This window comes from Hoplias malabaricus, chromosome 17, assembly GCF_029633855.1.
Source record: "Hoplias malabaricus isolate fHopMal1 chromosome 17, fHopMal1.hap1, whole genome shotgun sequence".
Classification (NCBI taxonomy): domain Eukaryota; kingdom Metazoa; phylum Chordata; class Actinopteri; order Characiformes; family Erythrinidae; genus Hoplias; species Hoplias malabaricus.
This window is the reverse complement of record NC_089816.1, coordinates 11,057,525-11,082,548: the sequence shown is the minus strand read 5'-3', so window position 1 is coordinate 11,082,548 and position 25,024 is coordinate 11,057,525. Positions and strand designations below refer to the sequence as shown.

The 25,024-nt window shown below is 38.6% G+C and overlaps 1 protein-coding gene across 1 annotated transcript in view; it reads left to right on the top strand.

The window, feature by feature from the left end:
* Nucleotides 1–7,450: 7,450 nt before the first annotated feature.
* Nucleotides 7,451–25,024, top strand: part of htr4 (5-hydroxytryptamine receptor 4) — a 71,105-nt gene continuing 53,531 nt past the window's right edge. Inside the window, exons 1-2 of the mRNA XM_066649785.1 lie at nucleotides 7,451–7,571; nucleotides 22,948–23,029. Of these exons, the coding sequence (XP_066505882.1) occupies nucleotides 22,971–23,029 (59 nt within the window). The 5' untranslated portion in view covers nucleotides 7,451–7,571; nucleotides 22,948–22,970. The remainder of the gene's footprint in view (nucleotides 7,572–22,947; nucleotides 23,030–25,024) is intronic.

Sequence of the window (25,024 nt, the reverse complement as noted above, 5' to 3'; positions counted from 1 at the left end):
TCCCATGCAATCTAAGGGTTTTTGTGGGGTTTAATGTAATACCACACAGTTATGTTTTCATCACCTTACCAACTAAAAAGGCTAGCCACATTTGCAAATATGGAACGCTGCCTGTGGCTGAGTGAAAAATACCAGTAAGTGCGGAGAATCGGCCAGTGGATGAGTGAAACATGCCAGTGGCTAAGATAAATCTGCCAGTAACTGAGTGATATGTGCCAGTAACTGAGTTAAATCTGCCAGTGGAATATCCATTTTCAAACTGGGCTTAGAGCAAAATATCAATCAAAATATAATAGGTTTTTTTTTAAAACACAATACCATCTAGAAAGTGTGGGAAAAGATTTTGTCTTTATTCTTTTGTATAGCATTCTTCTAGTTCATCTAAAATACACATTACCTTATGATGTAACCCAAACACTAACCCTAATTGATCTCACAGTGGTATGATTTAGATTCACCATCTCTATAAACACAGAGGACAGTTCTAGTTACCCATCCTAAAATATCTCTTTGGTGAGATTGATATGAGGGTTCTGAGGTAAATTCAGTCAATTGTTGTAATATAAATAGCAGGTTCTTTGTTTGATTTATAAATGTGGTTCATTTTGTCTGCTTTTCTATTTAGCAGCCCCTGACAGCGCCATTTCTTTAAGACCCATAGCACTGAGTTGTCTCCTCACAGTGGAAAGATAGACAGAAACTCCTGTGGATTTTTCCAGATCAGAAGCAAATGTGGGACTTGGTATTCTTTTCTGGATGAAATATTTATGAACTGTTTATCTGTCAGTTTTGGTGGTCTACACAGCCTTGTTTTTAATAAAACCTCTATTTTTCATTTTTTAACTTTAGCAGGTCAAGATAGATTTCCTCCTTAGAATCCCCCTTAGAATCCCCAGTGGGATATACTGGTCCTGTCCTTGGTGTGATCCTGCCTTGTGCCCAGTGATTCTGGGTAGGTTTCAAACCCATTGACGCCTTGATAAGGATGAAGCAGTTACAGAAAAAGAAAGAAAGAAAGAATTAATTAATGAATAAATTAGTAATCTCCTCAGAAATATCTCCTAAATCAACTTTTAGCCAGTAGACTATTAAGGAAATATGGCTAAGTTGGCAGAGGTTGAAGTAAGGAAAATCTGTACCAATTTAAAATGTATAAATGTTTATGAATGGTTATGAATTATGCTTTAAGCACATTAAAAGCCATTAAAATAATTTAATATAAAATTTTACTTTTAAAAATAACACAGACAGAAACAGTAACTGTGATCTTTTGTTTGCCAAATATACATATTTATATTTATTAATGAGATTAACCATTCAACAACCTAATCAGTTAACTACTGACAGAATGCATATGATGATAATGAGGTGCATCTTAACGTATAAAATGACTCAATTCACACTCTGAGGTCTTTTTTCTCTGAAGTTTTTTTCTCTCAAGGTTCTTTACCTTGACATTGTTGGTCACTGTTATCCTTTCTATCTCTGTGTTAAAAATGATTATTAATGACTTTTTAAATGATTACAACCTAATAATTAACCACATCTTTTTTTTAAATATTTGTAAACATTTATAAGTGTAGTCTTATTTTAATGTGGTACTAGACAATCAGCAATTATTTGATCATAATACTATTTTGTCATCATTTTACAAACTATTATAGTACCTAATAGCTCACTGAAAAAAGGCCTTAAATGAGCAATCTCCTAAAAATCATCTGAGTGACATCCTGTCTGCATGTGCATGTTTGAAGTTAAATATATATGTGATGTGTCTGTCTCTCCTGACTTATACTTTCTTTATACAGTAGGTATTTCCTGTTTCCATGGAGTTGCATAGTGTCTAAATAAAGAGCGTGTGGCGTTTATGTAAATCATTACATCTTTAACTTTAATTACAGCCAAACTCCCTCTGTTTGTCAACAGTGCGACAACTAGGATATTTCCGCTTCACTGGGTGTTTCATTTGTGTATGACTGTGTGAAAAGGTAGCCAATTGCCCCACATTCAAAGCCTTCTTGATATGTTTAATAATCCTACTTATTAGTTAGACCAGAGGAAAAAGTCAGCAGAGAGTCTGACCCCATATCAGCCACATGCTGTACATGCAGAAAAATCAATTTGGATCAAACGTCTGAACAAAACTGCTATGCGTGGGTGGGCTCAGAAGCGTGCGCATTTGTTTTGTGGACAGACACTTTTTTTTTTTTTTGTGCCTTCCTTTTGATGTTGATCAGCTTGCTCTAGGAGAGGCAGGATTCAGCTGGGCCTGGCATCAGTAGGGTGCAGCTTAAAGGCCAAAATGCCAGACTAAGGCATGGCTGTGAACTTCAGAAAAAAAATTATGATCAAAGCCCAGCATTCGCAGACACAGCAAATGTTCGTAAACACTCATGATATCACAGTCTTTGTGCCAGACATCTGTGTGCATCCCTGGAAATTGATTTTTTTTTTTTTTTTTGCTTGCTTGATTATCAAATTCGTAAATCAGCATCCTGTGAATCCATATAAAATATATATTTGTTATATACAAAATAGAACTAATGACAGTATTGTTATTTATCATCTACCAGTTGAGTGTGCATATTTATATATGGCAAAAAACTATGATGCCAATGACATGCTGTATGCATGTTTTTAGCTGGAAGTACCACTTTTACCATTCACAACTATTTTTACAGTGAATTTCCTTAATCCACAGTTCCACCTGCATTTCAGTGGGTCTCAGAGAAACAGACTTTGTGTAAAGTAAATTTGTATCTACAGACTACAGGGTATAACCTTTGGAAACACACTTAATTCCTCTGGGCCCACTAAACCTCCAAGGTTCAGTACTCCAAGTGTTGGCAGTCATGTTCTCTGAGATGTTTGCCAGGTGTGGGTAATAAAGCTGCTGGGCAGAAGGGCCAGCAAAGAGCGAAGCAACATCTTGGACCAGCAACCGCCCAGGTTGCTTTTCTTACTCTCTCCCCCTCCCAACTTATCCCGCTGTCCCTGGAAGATCACTAACTCTGCTCAAGCCTGATAAATCACAGGCCTCTCTGATTGTATTCAGCTGGGGATTTGAGCTCCCTGACCTCCTGGCTTCCAGACCAATCCTGGCTGAAGCAGCCCAATGTGCAGTGAAAACAGGGAGAGTGTAGGATCCAGTCAGTATCATTGACTCTAACTCAACACCTCAGAAGAAGATGTGGGTCAAGTAATGAATGGTATATGGGGGCTGCAGGCCTTCACAATATGGCAGTCATTACAAAGCCAATTAGGATGAATCTGCTGGAGGAAGGGTTCTGTCTATGATACACATTAACTGGAAGGCCACAGACACAGGTTCTGAACCTAAACTAATTAAGACTACCTCTCGGAGCAATATGATCCAGCCAGACAGAAAAGAATTGACCAGGCAAAAGCATTAAGTGAATGTCCAGCTGGCTGCTCTTTCAGGCTGCTTTTACCTGGTGGCTCAATGTATGACCACTTTGGTACTTTTCACTCACATTTTCAAAAGGCATCTAAAGGGCTCATTAATAGTATTAATTAAACATACTTCATGGCTCCCCAAAAATAGACGCATGCCTAATCATGAAAGATGCATGGCTAACATTTGCTGATGTTTCACTTGTGCACTGGGCCCTACACTGTTCAGAAAAAAATGGTAGTGTAGAGGTACTTATTTGTTCATATGTATCTTCAAAAGAGAAGGAAAAGAAACCTTCTTCATTTTAAGAATAAAAGGTAAAGGTAAAAAGATTTTTTTCTTAGTCATTTTGGAGCATTTCTCTTCATTCATTCATCATGATATTGTCACAGTATGGTTGTGTTCAAATGATATAGGTGGATAAGTTGTTAGGTGGATTGGCTGCTCAAAAAAATGTCCGTAGGTGTGAGTGTGTGTCGCCCTGTGAAGGACTGGTGCCCCCTCCAGGGTGTGTTCCTGCCTGCGCCCAGTGATTCTGGGTAGGCTCTGGACTCACCCCGACCCTGAACTGGAAAAGCAGTTACAGACAATGAATGGAGATACGTGTTACGAGATACGTATATATATATAATTTCACAAGTCACTGTAACTGAATTATGGATTTTATAAGTTACTTTAACTGAATTATGTTCCCTAATTAATGGTACTGAAGACATACCCTCGAGGGCATCACTCCAATGACAATTTTTTTTCTGAGAGTGGTCCTGTGCTCACAAAGGACTCAATGGCCTATTTAAGGAAAAAACGGTGGTCCATGCCTATTCCTCTACTGCCAAGGTGTAGAATGTCAAGGAAAGTGTCTTGAGGGTGATCGTTTTCAGCGGTGCTGTCATGTCAGTGGGTGGAGTGGAAGTGAGATTTCACAGGGACGGTGAAGGTGGCTGAGGTCTGGCTCTGCGGCTGCAGCAGCAGCAGACGAAGACGTGCTCCTGTGAACGTTCGGTAGGGTGAGAGAGTTCACCACGCACAAGGCACTCCATACTGTCACGCGAATGACAGGTAGCAAGAGAGAGGCTGAGACAATGTAACACTGGAGTAGAAGGCTTCTTCAACGGTGGCACCTAATCAAAAGCTCCACTACTATGAGCCACAGGGCAACCATCGGACAGCTGGAGGTAACTCCTGCAGCTGCTCTAGGCTGCTTTCTTTGTAGATTCTTTGCAGTTTCTTCATGGTCAGATGGTGATGGAAAACAACAGCTGCAGTCATGTCACGTTTTTGCAGTGGAAAATGACTCTGGACGGCTTGAATAGAGAGGACTCCCTGAAAGCAGTGTTGAGGTTCACCTCAGAGTCATCACTGTCAGCAGGGAGACAAGAGCAGCACAAGGAATGACATGGAGAAAAAAAGAACATTATGTCACTGGGTACAACCTTTAGAGCAATATTGCATCTTTGTCCTTAGGAAAGAAAATATTTATGTCAAAGCACTAGTGGTTCAGTGGCCTAAAAGGCCATTCAGGCAGTAATTGCTACTACTACATCAGCTCTAGAGCATACTTATAGCCCCTTAATCAAGAATTTGTTTCGCTCAAATAGATCTAAAGTCTGACGAAATTTGGAGCTACAGTGATTAGCCTTTGAATCAACTCTGATTGTTGTGCACTAAACTGCCATAAAGTTGGGCGTGGAAAAAGATTTCAGAAGTGATATCAGTTTGCATTACTGTTGCAGGACACATTTAAAGTGTTGCAGAAAGTCTTTCTGTTTCATTTTATGTAGATAGTGTATATCCTCAATAAAGACAGCATGAAAGAGCAAAACATAACTTTGTGGCATGCTCTATTACGGTGATTGATACTCAGTCCATTCACTTTTGAATGTAGACCAAGGCCCTGCAGAGACAGGAAATGAAACTCCATCTCCACTCAGACAGTTTGACCACTTCACTTCTTCCCTCTTTCTGCCTCATCCAGTCCAACCCAAAATGCTGCAAGAGTTCCAGGGACAAGATGAAATATTTATGTCTGAATTGAAAGTGTTTCGCCGACAAAGGTAACTGTTAGGATTTCCTGCGCGGAACATCGATCACTGTGTTAAGGGGTGAGATGGAAATATAACATATCACACATTACTTAAGAAGCAGCTTAAAGAGCCAGTGTTCATAAATCCAAAAATCTCTCAATGATGACTAATGTACTGGCATTGCATTAATAACAAGGTGGCCAGGTTAAGAAAAATATATGGTGATCTGTGGAAACAAAATAAAACAATTATTGAGTGATGGAGAATGCTGGAGTGAACAAGTCCATAGACTGCAGTAATAATATTTCATGCTGCATTAAAATGTAATAAATAAACACATAATGTGTATGAGCCATTGAAATTTTAGGAATGTGTAGTATGCTCCACTTTAATTACATTCTCTGTGCCTCTGCTGAGCTTCTTCCAAACTGACAATGTGTTAGGGTGCAGTTATCCAAGCAAATTAGAGAGCAATTTGCTTCATCAAGCTTGACCAAGATGGTAAGAACAAGATGTTTACAAAATCTCAGTGGTCCAGTATGTTAGAGCTGGGCTATGTGACAATCTTCATCCTTGTTAAAATTCATCAATTATATGTTTCCTTTTTGTTGTGAATATTGTTCGTACTTAAGGAACATAGACCAGCTGCATAATTAGAGCTGGTTTACTGGATTCTATGCAGCAGAATATGTGAAACAAAAATCATTTTTTGTTATGATTCCCAATCATCAATTTATAACAGCTCAGGAATCTTCATTTTTTCTGTATTTTTTTTTCCCTTAATGAGCAGCAATTGTTTTGTTATCCTGGTCTTATTCCTGTAGACTCAGTAAGGGATAACATTGTGAACTTTACTCTGAGCTGTGAAGGTGCTCTGATGGCTAACACACTAAAACAGCTGTACAAACATCCAATAAAGCATGAGATTTATTATCACAATGTCAGACTGCAAAGTGACTTTAAGAAAACAGATCTGCTTTATATATCAGAAAAAACAGTTGCAACATTTGTCACTATGTAGTATTTCACACAAATAGTGTTGTGTGTTAAATATTATGTTACTGAACATTGAAAAACAATGTGTGATATCACCCATCCCTAGATTATATTTACTTGGTATAATGAAAAATTATGAAGTATTCTGGATGCCTGAAAAGATCTCTACAATGCATTAACATTATATCAAAATGCCCTCAATAATATATCTCAGTCAGCATACCCATATGAAAACAAATTGTGTAGCCCAACTGGGTACTGGCATGTTTTGTCTAGGGGTTAAATGTTGGCCCAAAATATGGATGCCCTCCAAGGTCAGTGATGGGACCAGAATGGTTTAAACATACTGCCAATATGGGCATTACACCTTAAAACATAAAATCTCCTATAATGAGATTTAATGAGAGTTAATGGGCTGCCCACAATGATCTGATATAAGAATAACCAGTGTAACCACCTACCAAGAGCCCATGTCTTCTTGAAACTACTTATCCCAGTTTAACCCATGTAGGCCCCACTAAGATGTCCTGAGTGTGTGTTGGGTGTGTGTCACATACAGCCTGCTTGGATTCATTGTATTTAATAATATAAATTGACTGACAGTAACAATATTAAATAGCTAAATCTTAAATAGTTGCCACAGGCTAAGATGCCACGTACAAGTATTTATTTCATTAAAACTATTTCTCCAATGTGGTTAAAAACCGAAAATATATGAGGGTTTCACACAGAAAACAGAAAGTGTAAAAGTGAATGCGCATCCATAATTAATAGCAGGTCGCGTCTTGGATGTGGAGGAATGCGTGGCTCGGTGAAGTCAGCGGTTGAGCGGAGGTTGTGCGGCGGGGGGCGGGGCTTTATCTTCAGTTTGGCGGTTGCCGGTGTAAACGCCGCGCGCTGCGTCTGCTCCGCTGGTTGGTCTGGAGAGTCGCGCGCTGTTTGGGGTGGTTTTCGCTCTCGCGCTGCTGAAACGCAAGGAAACTCTTCCCATCTCAGGCGCCGACAGCCGTCCGTTTCTCGGTGAAAAAAGTTGCTTGATTCCGCGCTCGGTCACCTTCCCTTGTGAGGATGTGATTCCCAGATCGAGTGTTCGGAGCCGCGCCATGGTGTTGACCCAGAGACTCCTCGTGGAAACGGTGAGAGATGGGTTCCCTCATTTCTTTTACCTCCGCATTTATCTTATTTTATTTCATTAATTCACACAGAAATTGTGTTTCGGGGTTGAATTAAACCTGAGTTGTCCTGTTTGTACATGCTTTTGCCTTGTTTTGTTAATCCTCTCTGAAAGGTATTTACTTCATTCAAACATAAAGCTAATGTATTCCTTGTTAATAAAATACTTTATACGTCATTATAAAACAGTTCTCACCAAAAGTAAATACAACGGAGGACAGTACTCGTGTTGGTTCAATGTACTTCATTCATGTGGAAAGAAACATATACTTTAAAATGAATGCACAGCAGTTTTTACAGCGCGAATGTGTTGTCCATTTTGTGTTGTTAAAAGCTTCTGCTTTTTTAAACTAAGGAATGTGTCTTGCCATGTTATAGATTGAAAACAGCAGAATGATATATATTTTACGTCAAGCGTTTCAGACTGAAGTGTTGATTTGTTTTTGTAAATTGCTTTGAGAAGAAAATAGGCGAATCTACGTCATAGAGAGAGCTCCGTGTCTGAAGACCCTGAATGTCACTGCATGTCTTTTTACACTGTTTCTATTTTGATTTATCCTCAGGTGTATTTTTGTCTGGGTCATTCTAAATTAAACTGAATTACAACTTAAGAAGTGAGAGTAAAATACTCCACTCTGATTTAAACAAAGGTCAGGAGCCTTCTTGATTCAAATAAACCGCTCTAGAAAAGAAATGTCAAAGCCTGGTTTAGAAAGATCTGTTTTAAAACCTTATAATGATATCTACTGCTGTTTTAAAATGTGTGATTTTCAAAATGTACCTTTTACAAAGTGTGATAGAGTGCGAGTGGTGCTTCTTTTAATTTTGTGTCTATTGCCTGTTTAGTGTCAGAGTTTAGATAGATATATGACACATTTGCACAGTGTTATGTAATTTCCCAGAAAGTACAGTATATCTTTTAGGGCAGCTTAAGGTAATGATCCTTGTTCAAAGGTTCAAGATCCACATAAAGTGTCTCAAGATAAAGTTGCGCCCAAATGCATGAATGACTTCAGCGCAGTGGCTTTTGCTGAAGGCTAAATCAAGACGGAATAAACATGCCTGTGTTCAAATATGCTTGTTTTTCTCAATCTGTGACCTATAGCACAACCTAAATATTTGTTTGTTATTTTTGACATTGAGAAATTATACAGCATGCTGCTTTCAAATATCACACAGAGTGCTCAGAGTGGTATAGAGTTTCCAATGATTTTTCAATCACATTTTTTCAAAATGTCTGCTAAATTAATTTCTGTAATAGGAACATTTATTTTCAGATTTCAATGCATACAGCCACAGTTTGGGTCAAAATTATTGGGGAAGGTTGGGTTTTGGTGTGGTCTTTCATCTCTCAGCACTTGAATAAAAGGGCCTGGAACCCTCGCCTGTGTTGATGTAGCAGAGCTAACCACCAGAGAAGTTCATCACAGCCAAAGAGATAGGATTTGTGCTTATGTGTTAGTGCGTGTGGTGGTCAATAGCATCATGCCAGGCATGGAAAGGATGTGTTTTGATAGATAACACAGCATGCAGCATTAGCCAGTGGATCAATTCTCAGACTCTCACTTCACATTAGAGTTGTATGTGTCTGGCTAAAGCTAAAGGTGAAACCCGAGAGCCACCAGGATGCAAGCATGCAGTTCTGCTACAAGTATCAGTACTTTTTTTTTTATACATCCGCTTTGTATGAGCTATTTGCCGTTAACCACTTGTTGTCAAGTCTTGATTAAAAATATGATAAGAAACCCTTTGCTTGCATTGCTCAATGATGGTCACATGACCTGTCACATGTTGAGCTGTCCATCCAAATAAACAACAGATATTTACTTTGCTCACACACTTCCACACAATACAAATTCCACACCTCTAACGGTTGATAGCATTATATTAATATATATTTTATGCATTCCTGGCTGACATTTCTGCTTATTGCTGTTTAAACTGGAGTCCCTCTATTATGAAATGCTGAGCTTGTTTAAACAACACTCAAGTATTAGGATTAAAGGCTAAAGCGTTTTACTCACTGCAGTGAGATTAGTTTTATGGTCCCTTGTGTCTCTTGTCAATCGGCAGAATCAGTTTGTTAAGGAAAGCCCATCCTCCAGTCCACTTCCTTTTCCCAGCTGTGCTGAGGTCAACCACAGCATTAATTTTTTATACCATGCAGTTAATAGTCACCTCATCCTGTTGGGAATGTGAATTTGTATTATCCCCTCCTTGGTGCGAGCTAGAATGTTCTCCAAAGAGCTGCCTCTGGCCTCGGCGCATGTTATGACTTAAAGTTTTAAAGCGAGCTGACTTGAACACAATGGCTTCCAGTTTGCTGAGGGGAGATCTGGGCTCTCAACCTGCCTCTGCCTCGCTTTTCTAAATATGGGCACTGGACCCAGACATGAACAGCACCATGAATGCCATTTGTACCATTTCCCACCTCATTTGACCCAAGATATTACAATTTTCAGTGCAAATCTAGTTGTATTGTGATTGCGGCTATTAACTGGTATCATGCAGTGGACTGAGCTGGTGGATATTAGTTTAATTACAACAAGATGGGGATTAAGGTCAGGATAAGTACCCCATTAAATGGCAGTATTTTTAGGAAATATTTTTCCAGGAGCTTTCCAAGTGGGCATCAGTCTTTGTGACATATCACATTTCAGAGAGTATTAGGCTTATTACAGCACAGATTGTTCATTACATAACGGGATTCTGCCTCATAGACGTGGCATTGTTGAGTGTTTTGTGAAGCAAAATTAAATGTATTTCAATGTCATTTGGTCAGTATATTTGGAAACAGGTTTTTAATTGTAATGATACAGAAAATACATAATTGGATGCTCTGCAGTGCCACGTAGATACTGCAAAAAATTTGAAGTGCCTGAAAAGGTTTCTTTTGCTAACATGTTAATGTTTCTGTTTTGTTTATTGGAGAATTCACCATTATAAATATACATTAAAATGTCAGGCTGATGAAGGTATATTTTTGTTGCCTTTCCATATTGCATTCAGTGGTTTGTTTGTATTATATGACATAGTCTGATATTTTGTATTATTATACTTCAGTATAATACATATACATATGTGTACAAATTTATATATTAATTGTGCTTTTTGTTTTTTTAAGTACAACCCATTTAGTAGTTACTTCCAATGTTGTGGAAGGTGAGAATTTGCTAATTATATATATATATATATATATATATATATATATAAAATTCACCACACCAAATTTTTTTTTACCTTTTTGGAAAGTAGAAATATACCATGTATCGAATACCATGAGAATGGAAACCAGAAAGAAGTTAGGTTTATTTTGTGAGCTTATTAAATCATTTTAGATTTGACCAAAATGACACTTTTTACAGCATGCATACATTTCCAGTTTTAGGACCGGCCATGTTCGTTACCCTCTTGTTAGGAAAGCTAACACTGCCCTCCATGCCCTTGTTTTCAGTGCCCTTTAGGCTAGAATTGGTACACATACACAAACCCAAATCCCTAATGAAAATCATTCTCTGTAGTCTAATAAGGGTGTCACAATGGGATGTGCTGAAGGAGTGAATCTGGCATATCTCACTCAATTCCCCCTCATTAGTTTTGTTGTGGCCCAGCAGCATTACAGTGCATCAGGGAGAAGATCATAGCAGCTGGTGGACAGCAGCGCTGTGTCTGGAGTGGAGAAAGTACTGCTATTTTGTGCATGGTACTGTTCATTTAGTGTGGCCAAAATGAAACAAGGTGGTCTTTCAATGAAAAGACACATACATACTCTGAGCATTTTGCAGTGGTACACTCACAGATCAGAGCCTGAACAGTAGTGCACCATAAACGTTTATGCTTTATTTACTTTTTTTTTATTTGAGAATGCGCTTTATAGTTTTAATTTTATTATTAATTTCCTATATACAGTTTCTTGTGCATTTATAGCATAATGTGATTAAAATGGTGGATTTATTAAATTAAATTTATGACTATATATTCTGTAAAGGTTTGGTGTTTCTGTCCAAGAAATTGAAATCAATGAAACAAACATGAAACCAGCTTGTTGAGATTGTGATATTGATTTTTCTTGGGAGGTGTTCTTTAAATACAACAGGTTTAGGAGCTTTGAGCATGTTTTTGTGTTGCTTGGCAAAGCACTTCAGGAATATACTTAAACAGGCGTGCTTGAGTCACCCCCTTCCCAATTTAGCTTTGTTTATAGCCAAAAACATTAAAAAAGCATCCACGGGGGTCTGCATACCCGTCCTCTTCAACTGTGAGATGGCAGGAGCTTGCTGCAGTATTTCACACTGTCCATGACACAAGACTATGAGATAAAATAATAATAATAATAATAATAATATATAAAAGCAAGGAGCTGCTCCCAGTTTTCAATGGACAGAAACAAACCTAGGAATGGAGTGCTTTTGAGGGTCTGCATAAATGCAGGGGACCTTACTGTTGATTTATTCCCCTGTTGCCTGTAAAGGCAAGTTTGAAGAAATCTACAGTTAATAAGTGTGTTCTGGAATGGTTCTTATTTTACAAGACAGATCCGTTTGTCTAGTGCTGGCCAGTGGGAAGGTAGATCTGTCTCATATTTTGTGGACAAGGCAGAGGCTTGTGGAACATTCTGGCAGTTGTGGTTGCTCGCTGAAACATGGAGGTGGAATGATGACAGTGAAGGGGATATATGTGTTATACCCATCATATCTCCATTAATAAGCTTTGTTTATATTGCTTTTGCTTTGGTGGGTAAAATGATGTAAACCCTGGTGATAACAGATATTTTCTAGAAACATCTAGAATTTTCTGTTGGTCTGATTTTTCCCTGGATATCTTTAATATGCTTTACAGGTTTACATGCTTAGGAATGTTAGGAACATTTAGTGTAATATATATGCGAAATAATCTATAAAATATAAAGTTTTCATGGCAGAATATATACTATTTCCATTTCCTCATAGGTGAGAAAAAGTGGTTCAGATGACTTCTAATATTCATTCATCTGTTGCTGAGAAAAAAAAAATATTTACCACACTGTAAAGCAATGCATTGAAAGATTATGTCAATCTCTTCTACAGATTCTGGAAGGGCAGATGCCTTTAATTTGAATGTGATATGTTAATCTATGCCACTGGGTGTTTGAGATGAGGGTGCAGAAGCTGCCTGCTACTTGGTTGATAGATACACTACACTGGTTCTCTCTCTCTCTCTCTCTCTCTCTCTCTCTCTCTCTCTCTCTTTCTCTCCCCTCTCTCTCTCTCTCTGCCCTCTCCCCTTTCTCTCCCATTTGCCATGCCGCTGATGGACCACAGGTGCAATATAAAACAGTGCAACTAGAATCCCAGCTTTGTATGGGTGGAAGACACTGGTTCTAACAGTGACAAAGACAAAACTATCTCCAAAGTCCAGCCGTCCAAGTCGCCAAGGTCTCTTCTGCTTATTTGTGCTTACTACAACTTTGCTCACAGTCTGAATACCTTTGGAAGGCGAAATCCGAAGGCCCCTCATGTGACACTCAGTCTAAGACTGCATGAAACTCAGACAGCACACTGTGAACTATTTACTCTGAAGAAAAGAACGTGAGAATCTTCGTACTTTATCCTGGCCGGGTTGCACCAGCACTTTATTAGCCTTGTACGAGATGCTACGTTATCCTCATCACAGACTCCACAGCATGTTGACAAATAAACATTTAGCCCTAGCTAAACATCTTTGATTCCTTCCAGCCTCATTTTAAAAGAAATTCCACACAGAACTTTATAATTCCTGTTGCATGAAGTTGTTTTATTCTCATAATAAATATCAATCTGTTTTCCAGAGTAAACCTTCCAAACCTTCAGAGTTATTTTAAAAATAGTATATATTATATTATATATTTGCTAATCACTGCCCTTATTGCCAAACTTCTGAAGCTGCAATGAGGTCTGGATGTGTTCATAAATTTTATCCTGATACATTTGTTTCTTTTGGTTGATATGATATAATTCTGCTATCAATATAAACACACAATATAAAAGGATGCATAAACCTCTTGGCTTCATCAGTATTAATAGTTTTAAACTAAATATAAAATTGAGTGCAATGAACTGAGAGCAGCTCCCTGTCATGAACGTTAGTCATTTAATATTGCAATATGGTGCGGTTTGTTTTATGAACACAGTCTGAACAAAGGGGCATCTAAACAAACCAAACGCAGGACGTGAAGTCACAAGATGCAACACTGAGCGTGCCGTGAGAGAACAGAGTTGAAATAAACTCTGAGTTGAGGGAAAGCCAGGAATGAGAAATTTCTGGCTTTCCTTTATCCAATTTACCGCCTCTTGCTGTGTTTCCAGTTGGTAAAAATATCACCAGTTACTCTCAATCCTGATAAGTGCATTAAGCCCAGCGTGGTGCATTGTTCTGATGACTGGCTCGTAAAATATACTTCATGTGTGGCTTTTTCTGTATCCAGTGTACATTTGTTACAGCTGGGCACCATTTTGACAGCTAGTCTCCCTTAAACAATAGAAGCTGTATGAAAGATGATGACTTGATGCAGTGAATACTGAAAAATTGCTAGGTGTGACTTTTGTATCATGTTGTGCTCCAAAACTCTCCAAAATTTGTACTTAATGGTAGTTTTGACTGGAAATTGAAATTAATGGCAGTCCCTGATTTTGGCTCAATACAGTTACTATGTAATTATATATATATATATGATATTAATATTCTACAATAAATAATACTTTTGTTAAATTATTTTTGCCTACCTACACTGATCAGCCATAACATTAAAGCCACCTGCCCAGATCTTTCACAGATCCCCCCAGTGATGCCAAAACAACTCTTGACTTTTCATGTCATAGACTCCACAAAACCACTGAAGGTGTCCTGTGGTATCTGGCAACAAGATATTAGCAGCAACCTCTTTTAACACCTGCACGTTGTGAGGAGGGGCCTTTATAGATTGGGCTTGCTTTTCTGGCACATCCCAAAAATGGTCGATTAGATTCATGTCTGGGAATTGGAGGCCAATTTAAGACCTTGAACTTTTGCCCTGAAATCCTCAGATCGTTCACAAAATGTATTTTTAGTTGGCCACTGCCATAAGAGAGTACCACTGCCATGAAGGGATGTAATTGGTCTGCAAAATATCTTAGGTAAGTGGTACATGTCAAAGTTCAGTTCACATTAATGACCCAAGGTTAACAAGCAAAACATTGACCCAAGTATTACACTGCATCTGATGGCTTTCTTTCTTTCCATAGTGCTACCTAGGGCTGGATGTTATATCCAGAATTTATATATCCTGTAATGTACATTAATTTGTGACAAATGCTATAATATGAATATATATTCATTCATTATCTGTAACCCTTATCCAGTTCAGGGTCGCGGTGGGTCCAGAGCCTACCTGGAATCATTGGGATCAAGGCGGAAATACACCCTGGAGGGGGCACCAGTCCTTCACAGGGCAACAAACACACACACACACACACACACACATTCACTCACACACTCACACCTACAGACACTTTTGAGTCACCAATCCACCTACCAATGTGTGTTTTTGGACTGTGGGAGGAAACCGGAGCACCCGGAGGAAACTCCTCACAGACAGTCACCCGGAGCGGGAATCAAACCCACAACCTCCAGGTCCCTGGAGCTGTGTGACTGTGACACTGCGACACTACCTGCCAAATGTATCCATCCATCCATCCATTATCTGTAACCGCTTATCCAATTTAGGGTCGCGGGGGGTCCAGAGCCTACCTGGAATCATTGGACGTAAGGCAGGAATACACCCTGGAGGGGACGCCAGTCCTTCACAGGGCAACACAGACACACACACATTCCAACAAATGTATATAAATATATAATTTTAACACCTATATACTGTTCAGCCCTAGGGCAAACTGGTGCCATCCCCAGGTAAGCAACGCATAATTCCATAACTCCTTGCTGTCAACATGAAGAAAACATGATTCATCAGACCTGACCACTTCGTTGCATTGTTCCGTCTATGTCCAGCTCTAATACTCACAGCCCCACAGTAGCTGTTTTCTATAGTAGAATGGGGTCAGATTCGCCATTCTTACTGGTCTGTGGCTGCACAGCCCATACATATTAATGTAGTGTTCTCAAACCATTCTGTCATAGCCAACATTAACTTTGTAGAGTTCTGTGGGATTGAGCTACACGCGCTAGACTTCACTTTCCATACGCATCAATTAGCCTTGGACACCCATGACCCTGTTGCTGGAACATCAGTTGCCTGCCTTATGACCACTTTTTGGCACACATTAACAACAGCTCACAGGAAATGCCCCACAGATCCTTAAGACTGTCCATTTGTACTACTTCCAACACATCAACCTCAAGGCCTGAATATTTACTTGTTGTCTAATATACACCAGTGGTCGAATGACATTGAAACAAGAGAATTGGTATTATACACCTCATCTGTCAGTGGTTTTAATGTTGTGACTGATTGGTGTGGAGATTTGCTTCTGATTTTTTTAAACTCTATTATGCAGTTACTGCTCAACATTAGGCAGGATACTCTTCTGCCTAATGCTGTCCCTCATTTGCGCTACACTAAAAGTGTCTGGCTGATTTTAGAAGAGGGAGACAGAGAAATGGAAATCTCTTGTCCTCTTGCCCTCTTGTCTCTCAGAATTAAATAAACCAAGGTTAACTTGTTAAGCCCTGTGAACCAGGCCTTTGGTCCTTTATAAACAGTTTGTTTAAGGACAGACAGAAAGTACATAAGTATGCAAATAATGTTTTGGAAAAGTGTGAGTCAGTATAATTTCTGGATAAATATTTTGGATTTGGTTTCCACAGACTAAAGTGGTCATGTTTTATGGAAAATACCGCTGATTAATTTTTAATTAGTATTATGATAAATATTGTGTGCTTTGGAGAATGTAGCTATGTCAATATTGTTACCTCAGGTTATACAGTCAACAAATTAAAAAACAATCATATTCTTTAATCTTTAGTACACTTAGCAGAAATATAAAAACCTGTCTACAGGGAATTGTAAGCGGTTGCATTACACTCTTATTTGTGCTTCACACTTAAACATTCAAAACACACCTTGCTTGAGCTTTGGTATAGTTTATCCTGCTCACCATAAACCGTTATACTGTGCCGTCAATGATACATTCACATTTCTTTAGTATGTTGATTTTATTAATGTGCCACCTACTAAAGTGAGGTAAGGTCAACACTGTAAGCTCGCTCAACTATATTATATTACAGTAACTCTGATTTAAATATCAATTACCTGAAGAGAAAATAAAGTTCAGAAGTTTGAGTTTTGGTACAGTTGATTGACTCGATGGGTGCAAGGGCACTTTGCATTGACTTCTTTCAGATGAGTGAGCTAATAGGCTGTTGAGTTTAATGGGAAGAAACAAGGTAATATCTTTTGCTATTTCAGGATGCCTTTGCATGGGCTTCTAAGGGCAGGGACACAGTCCCTTTCATTTAAAATGCGTTGAAGAGCCATGCTTTCAAGATGACTCTTCGCCGTCAGAGATTAATAATTCATCAGCCCGAGCGGACCCAAGAGAACTCCCCGTTGTGTTGTTGATTTCTCTCGACGTTGTTATTATGTGCATATGATTGAAGCCCTGTGCGGTCAGGGAGTCCGTGTTTGATTAGCCTATTGGCTAAAGTGGAGTGAGTGAATATGCCCTGAGGACCACCGTGCAGGAGTAAACTCGCCTGAGCATGTGAGGCCTTGGAATCCACTCCAAGCTGTACATACAGAGAGGAACCCACACCGGCAGTGATGCGCTATAAAACTGTGGGGGTTGTTAAGGTCGTAAAAATATGCCATCCTCTATTGCGGTAGATATGGACACAGGAGACTGCATTGTTCTCAGGAAAGCAAGTTGTAAACTCTGGCGCATGTAAAGGCTATTTACAAGACATGTTACCTCACTAGAATTACAACCCATTGCGGTGTTAAGTCACCATTATTTTAGTTAATTTATCGAGACCACCTCAGTATGCATGTCTGATAGTGGTTTATGGGAGTCTGGGATTTTCACTCCATTATGGATTACTGGGAGAACAGACCAGCACAATCAACAATCACTGGCTGATGGGTGAAATTATCTAGACAGTGAAAACACAGAGCCCGAGGTGATACCCCGATTTGCATATCTGTCAGGATTTCTATACGGAACTGTTTTTATTATACAAGGCTGTGAGTTTCTGTTTGTATTGAGAGTTATTCTTGAGGTCTGACCCAAGAGTGTTTTTACGTTCCTGTTTTTACGCACATTTGCCAGAAAGCTATTTATGTTCCATTAGACATTTCACAGACTGCTGAAATTTATTTACATGCTGTTCATTTTTATTTATTACTTATATTTAATTTCAGAAAGAATTCTTATTACAGTAGCATTTTATGACACCATAAATGCTTCCATCAATCAAATGTATTCTCTCATTTATCCCCAAAGTACTGTTGAATTTATGTTGCACTCTTCAAACATATTGTGCTTAAACTCTTATTCAGACTCTTATTCAAACTCTTAAGTGTGCTTTTATTCCATTCTGGGATCTCAGTCTAAAAATCGGAACTTTTTTATTGGTCTTTTCAGGTACTCTATAAACATCATGAATCATCCAAGTCCAGCAGTAAAAGCCCAGTAGTATGACCGAGGCAGTATCTGCTTATTACCACACCGAGGGCTTCAAAATGAAAATCCTGTCAGTAGAGTAGGCTGATATTCTTCTTCAGAGTGAGTGGCAGCTGCTGGAGTTTATTTCGAGAGCATTAGGTTTCTACTTGATGCTACTCTGAGAAATGCACTCTGGCTTATTAAGTTGCTCCATTAATTACAGCTGCTGATAAATTTCCATAATATTTCCAGATATTATGTAACCACTTGAGGTAACAGATGCCTGTATAGGGAAGCAAAATGTTATGGCAATGATTAATCTATACAATACGTTTAGTGTCACTGTAGTACATAAACAGTATTTTAGTTTAATTTGTTTGGGCAGTGCTGTTCGTTGCTATGTGCTCCTTCTTTATATAGCAGGTATATATCCCATTCATCTATAAGAAAAATGTTTTGTTAATTACATATATTTATGACCAAGCAGCATGCCTTACAAGGCACAAGAACTGCTCCTAGCTATGTAATACCAGAATAAATATGGTTGCTTGGCTGAAAAGCATTTCATGGTGTGCATTATTAATAGGGTGGTAAATTAGTGTGGAGTGCTCAGCTGCCCTCATCTTCAGGCAAAGCAGAAAGCACCACTGACAAACGTAGGCCCTCTCTAAATACCACACAGTGAGCCATCAGACGCACACGTTCAGGCATTAGGTTCCTTGAGATCATCATTAAAGCCAACATTTGCATTTAAATGAAATATGAAGTCCACAGGGGTGCTGTGAGTTTCTTTGCGAAGTATGCTGCTTATTGAAGAGGCTCGTTTTAGATGAACAACTTCCGACTGCTTTGATTACTTTCTCCATTACTCTGCAAGGGCAACAGGCCCGTACCTGGCAAGGTAAGATGCTCAACATGCCTGAAGAGCCTCAGGTGTGTGCACTTTGACAGAAACCCACTCCAGACTGAGTAGCAGCCTCCATTGTTAACTCAATCCGCCAGTTAGAAACAACAGACTCAGCAGTCTCAGTTTTATTGAGAAGGAGCTGGTGCCTGAACTCATGGATCCCAACATGAGTTTACCATGAAGAGTAATGTATAACGATAACGATTCTCTTTTCCACTATAAGCTTCAGTTTCAGTTTATGAGATGTTTCTTTATCAACCAAGTTCTCTTTCCTCCTTTTTGTCTTATTTATAAAGAGAAACTGTCTTTTATTTAGTTCTAATGAATAAAACATCAAAACCTTTTTAGAAAGAATGTGAATCTCAAACTTGAAACTGAGATTTATATTGGTCAGCATCACACTGATCCTCATCCTCATCTTTAAACATAGGACATCGATCATAAACTGGAAATAATATGCAATGATACTCTTTTCCTGTATCAAATAACAGTGAGCAGGATCCTTTTCAGAAGGACACCAGAAATCCAGCATGTACCCTTTAAAGCAGGGAACAAGTTGGGGAGAAGTACTTACTGTAAAATATGATTACAGTTGTAGACCTGCTTATTTGGCTAAGGGGTCAAGACATTTCCTGGTTTAAGGATTGAACAATGCCAGTTAGTTATGTGTCATCTACACACCACATGGTTGTTAATTGCTTTTGATTGACCTTAGTCATTTACAAGCAATTCATCACTACCATTGCATTATTGTGGTGGGGCCGAATATGGGAGGGGCTTAGGAACTCAGCATGCTCAATGGCCATCTTTTTGTTAATTTACAAACTGTTTAAGGGGTTAATATTGTTAATTTGATTTTTGCTGTGTGTGTTTGGACATGTTAGCGAGATGTGTGGGTGTTGGGAACAATGCAGAAAGGTGTCTGCCTGCGTGTAGTGTCCCTGCATCTCACTACACAAGAGGACCTGAATTACTGCTCGTTTACTTGTGCCCATTTAAGGGTTCAATAAAGGTTGCTAAAAAGGCAGTAATGGCTCAGTCTGTTTACCCCACCTCAGATTATGTTACACTTCCCTGCAGAAAATACTAGACTGTGCAGGTCATACAAGCTGTTACAAAATGGCAAATTTTTGAGCAGAATTTTGCAAACATTTCAAATGTATATATTTTTAATAGAAAAAGGTTTAAACTTCCAGCCCCAGTTCTGTAAGTACATGACGACCTCCCTGCATAAACAGAGGGATTGGATTGTATAGCATACGCTGGTTTTGAGATCTGTAATACTTAGAGTCTTTAAAATGTTTGTGAGGACTTATTGAGTGATTTATTTATTGCTTGTTGTGATGCAAGGGCCGAAAGTCTCTCATGGGCCAGGCACATTAAGCAAGACTTCAGCTCTCATAAACATCAAGTTTATTATTTTCACTCTGAATTGTAAATGGGCTTTTGCAGTTCCTTAGAAACAAGCTGATCAAGAGTGTGGGCTGATTGGAGGAGGGCAAAACTGTAACTGTGTTCCATGATAGATGTGTTGATATGAATAGAAGTGGACAAGCTGCTTTGGGCGTGGTGTTTTGTCATTTCTTAGAGTATGCTTTCTCTTATAATGTTATTTCAAGCTTGAGGTATTCAGTGCTTTGCTGTGTCCTGCTGTCTCAGGACTTTTGTTACTGAAAGTGGCCTATCTGATGTTGAACAGGGATTGTCCGAGTGACATAATGTAGTTGTTGGTTTTGTATATGTGTTACTGTGTGTGTGTGCGTGTCACATTTAAGTGTGTCTGGAGGCCATCTGGAAGAAGTCCGACCTGTCTGGAGTATCTGGGCTCCCCGCTGGTGGGCTGCTGCAGAAATTCTCTCCCTTGAGTGGTTTGGGAATGATGAGAATTCTACTGGAGCAGACATGTAGCAAACTTCATGTTCTCTCTCTCTCTCTCTCTCTCTCTCTCTCTCTCTCTCTCTCTCTCTCTCTTCTTCTTCTTCTTCTTCTTCTTCAGGCAGTGGTCAGGCTTCTGAAATTAAGCTGTGCTATTGTGCCACTCTGGATTTATATGTTTCCATGCTGACCTAAACATTTATTGCAGTTGCAAATCTCTTTGGCTTTAAATCTAAATGAAAACATGGGGCATTTAATATGAGGATGAGCTACAGACTCCTCTCTGAATCAAGCAGTTGTCCTGCTATATATCTGGTCTGTGGCTTGGGTAAAACAGATTTGTACAGTTTTATAAAAGCAGCCAGGGACTTTGTTTGTTTGTTTCAGTTTGTTTCAGTTCATTGATTTCAATCCACAAAAGTGTAAAGAAGAAAATATGAAGATTCGGTTCAAAAAGCTAATTAATTCATTTTTATTGACAAAAGGCACCATAACCTGGGGTCAACCTTTGCTATTGTTCGAAGCCCATGGCATTATCATTCCTTAGTCCACAAAAAATACAAAGACTGTTGTCCAAGGGGCCACTTAGTTTGAAGGGATTTTAAAATGTATTGTAACAAATCACAAGACCAGTTTATTATACATACAACCTCAAATAAGCACTATCAATACTGAAACAAATACTTTCACTATGTTCCTGTCTGAGAGCCATGACCTGATTTTTTTGCACACAAAGCCAATTACATCAAATCTGATTTTGTCTGAATCCTTCAAACCTATCCACTGCAAGATTCGCCTAAGCTAAATAAATGTCTAATTTGAGCATGCCTTCATTGCCTGCTGGGATGGCAGATTTACTAAAATATGGGTTGATGATCAGCAATGATAAATTAAATTAAACAACAATAACAACAACAAAAATTAGAAGCTGCATGGTTGAAATTGTGGCTGGATAATTTTCAGAAATATGTAATATTCTATGACCAGTTTCCTACACACTAGAGTAACTGGGAGAAACCAATTCAAGAATCACAATATTCAGAAAGAAATATAGCTGCAGCTTTCAACATGAGTGCTGTTACAGCTCTATGATCTACAACAATCCAGTACAAACCAGATGCCAGATTGATCAAAGTTTTATGAAGAGAGTTAAATGTATTAAATTATAAAGATTTTAATATGGCTTTTTATAGCTTTTAAAGGTGACTGTCTTTTGGTACTTTAGCATAACTGTTGTAAGTACAACAGATATATATCAGTATATATTCAAAATTCTAGCAACACATTCTTCATTTTTGCCACAAATCACTGGCTTGGTGGCGTGAGTTGCCATTGCAAAAACTGATATCCTCCTACCCCTGTCATAATCAAACACCAATTAATCAAATGTAAACTGCAATTGTATTTTTTTATCTTAGAGACTGGCTTCATATTCTCTGACACTGTATAATTTAATTTTAATTTTAATGAGCGTTATTTGTTTAGGATGCGACCCAGGTTCTTTTGTTTTCTGAGATTTTGGTAATAGAATAGAGCTTTGTGGGCTGCTTTAATGATGGCCTTCAGCCTCTCACAAGTATTAGTCATTGCATTTAATTATTTTTTTCTTGCTTTAATATGACAGGCTCATTTGCAGAAGCTCTTTTTTCTATGTACACCCACTGTTCAGTGCCATGCTTTAGTTAATGTATCACATACATCATTCAACATGCATTTCTCTCTTTTAATCCACCCTTTGTGTACAGTCTTCTGTATGATGTCTCGAGGATTTATCAAGACAACAAATAATTAATTTTATCCTTAGTAAAAGGAACTATTGTCTGTGTTTTAGATCAATAATGTGTAGAAAGAGGAAGAAATACATACTCTGTGGTAATCACCCTGCCACGGTAACCTCAGGCTGTCCTTGCTTTAGCTTAACCCCTGTCTGTCCTTGTTTTACAGAGACGCTGTGCTTCTATGGGTACATGAATCTGAGTTCCACTGGCCAGATGCCTGTGATGGAGGAAGTTGATACCAATGAGAGGTTAGAGTACTATTATTAGTCTTCTTCTCAATCAGTATTTTACTGTGCAAATATCAGAGACCACTCTTCAATTATTGAATTTTCTGTCAGGGCACTGTTCTTTATTTTTTATAAAGAAATATAGGAGATATTCCTAAGGCAATACTGTACTTGCATAAAGTAGAATACAAGTAGAGCTGGACCCAAATTTTCAGCTATTCATAAATTCATTTTGTTGTTCAGGTATTTACTTTTTAGATTCAGATATTTCATTTTTGGTTCTTTTTTTTTATATATTTTTTTGTTGTTGCTCTGGGAATCCCACCCATATTCCGGCTGGTCATAATTAAAATCCTTGTACAAATTATTATCAAGAAAGACAATTATTATCAAGGCTGAAGCTCGTAAGCCCTTAATATGATATTCAGGGTAGCTCTAAAAATAAGTAATAAACAATCAGAAATTTCCAAAATTAGAAATTAAACCTTTCATCTTAAAAATTTCATCTTTGAGAAACAAGAAAAAAATTGAGCTTCATTCTTCATTCAGGATTTTAAAAATCTACAATTGTTCCTATAATTTTCTGGTCTCTAGATTTTATGTGATTCTATTACATGCTATATATCTGATCCCAAGGTCTCATAACAACTTGGAAATGCTCTTATTGTATGATTCATTTTACGTGTTAAAGTACATGGCCACTCCAGACCTTTACTCATGTTCCTTATCTTTGACAGAGCAGTGATATACTACTGTGTGCTTACCTCAGTGACTTGATAAATTGAAACATTTCCTGGATTAGGTGGAGATAATATGTCCGGGCTGTCTTTCTTCTGAAGTAAAGGAATGTGATGATGAGCGAGAGTGATTTGGGCACTGGCTCTGATGGCACCAAAACATGGTCACAGGATAAGTGGTGGCTTGACTGGTCAGCAAAGCAGAGGAAGCATGAACTTCCTCTCCTGGCATCGTTTTTCTCTGATGTATCTGCTTACCTCTCGTTCAAAATCTGTTTAAGGATCTTGTGACAATCCCAGTTCTCTGTTGCACCACACAATAAATGAAGATAAAAATAGCAGCAAACAGCCACAAAAGTGACCTTTAACACTTATTACACTTGAATCAACTTGAATCCTTTTCTGTGTTTTACACTGGTCTAATGTTGTCAGCATGACAGTCTATCAAAGCTCCAATGCTTTTGTTGTTTTGGTGGCGATGGCTAGCATTGGAGGCATATAAAGGCATATATTTCATTCTCTGAAAGGATGTTCATTCAGGTATTGTCAGTGAAAGCTCATTGTGGTGAAAGCCCATTGCGAGCTGTTCATTTCCTTATGAATCAGTATTATAGCGTATGTCTAACAAAGCTGTCAAAATCCCCATTGATATAATGTGGGCACCCTGAGCTCAACTCATGATAATCATCTCAGACAGCTCCAGCAGTCTTGGGATGTGCTTTTTTATTTCCACCAGACGTCCCCATTCATACCTCTGAGCATTACTTATGGCATCACCACATGAACCACATGTGGTACCACATGTTCTCCTGTCAGTGTTTCCTCTTCTCCCAGCTTTATCAAGAAGGACACACTGCTCTCTCTCTCTCTCTCTCTCTCTCTCTCTCTCTCTCTCTCTGGAGTACAGTACTCTCTCTGCTTGTGTGGTTGTAGTTCAGAATAGGATTGCAGGATAGGTTCTGCTGAAGGCGAACATCAACAGTGGTGAGACTTGGCCTGGACTGTACTTGTTGTACAGAGAGTTTTTCAAACGCTTTAATATTTGAATAAAAGCTGCACTCATAACACTTTAAATGAAGGGACAATGTTTTCACATCAAAACTTGTTTGATACGCCACAAGGGATTTTGTGTAGATGATAAAACTGCCCATACTTCAGAGAGGTCCTGATCTGAAGTTTACTGTTGAGCAGTCTGTGATTTAGCCCAGGTGGTAGAAATGTAGCCCAGTATGCTGAATGAGGTCTAAGAGATGCTGCTACGTGGAAAATCTGCTCATTG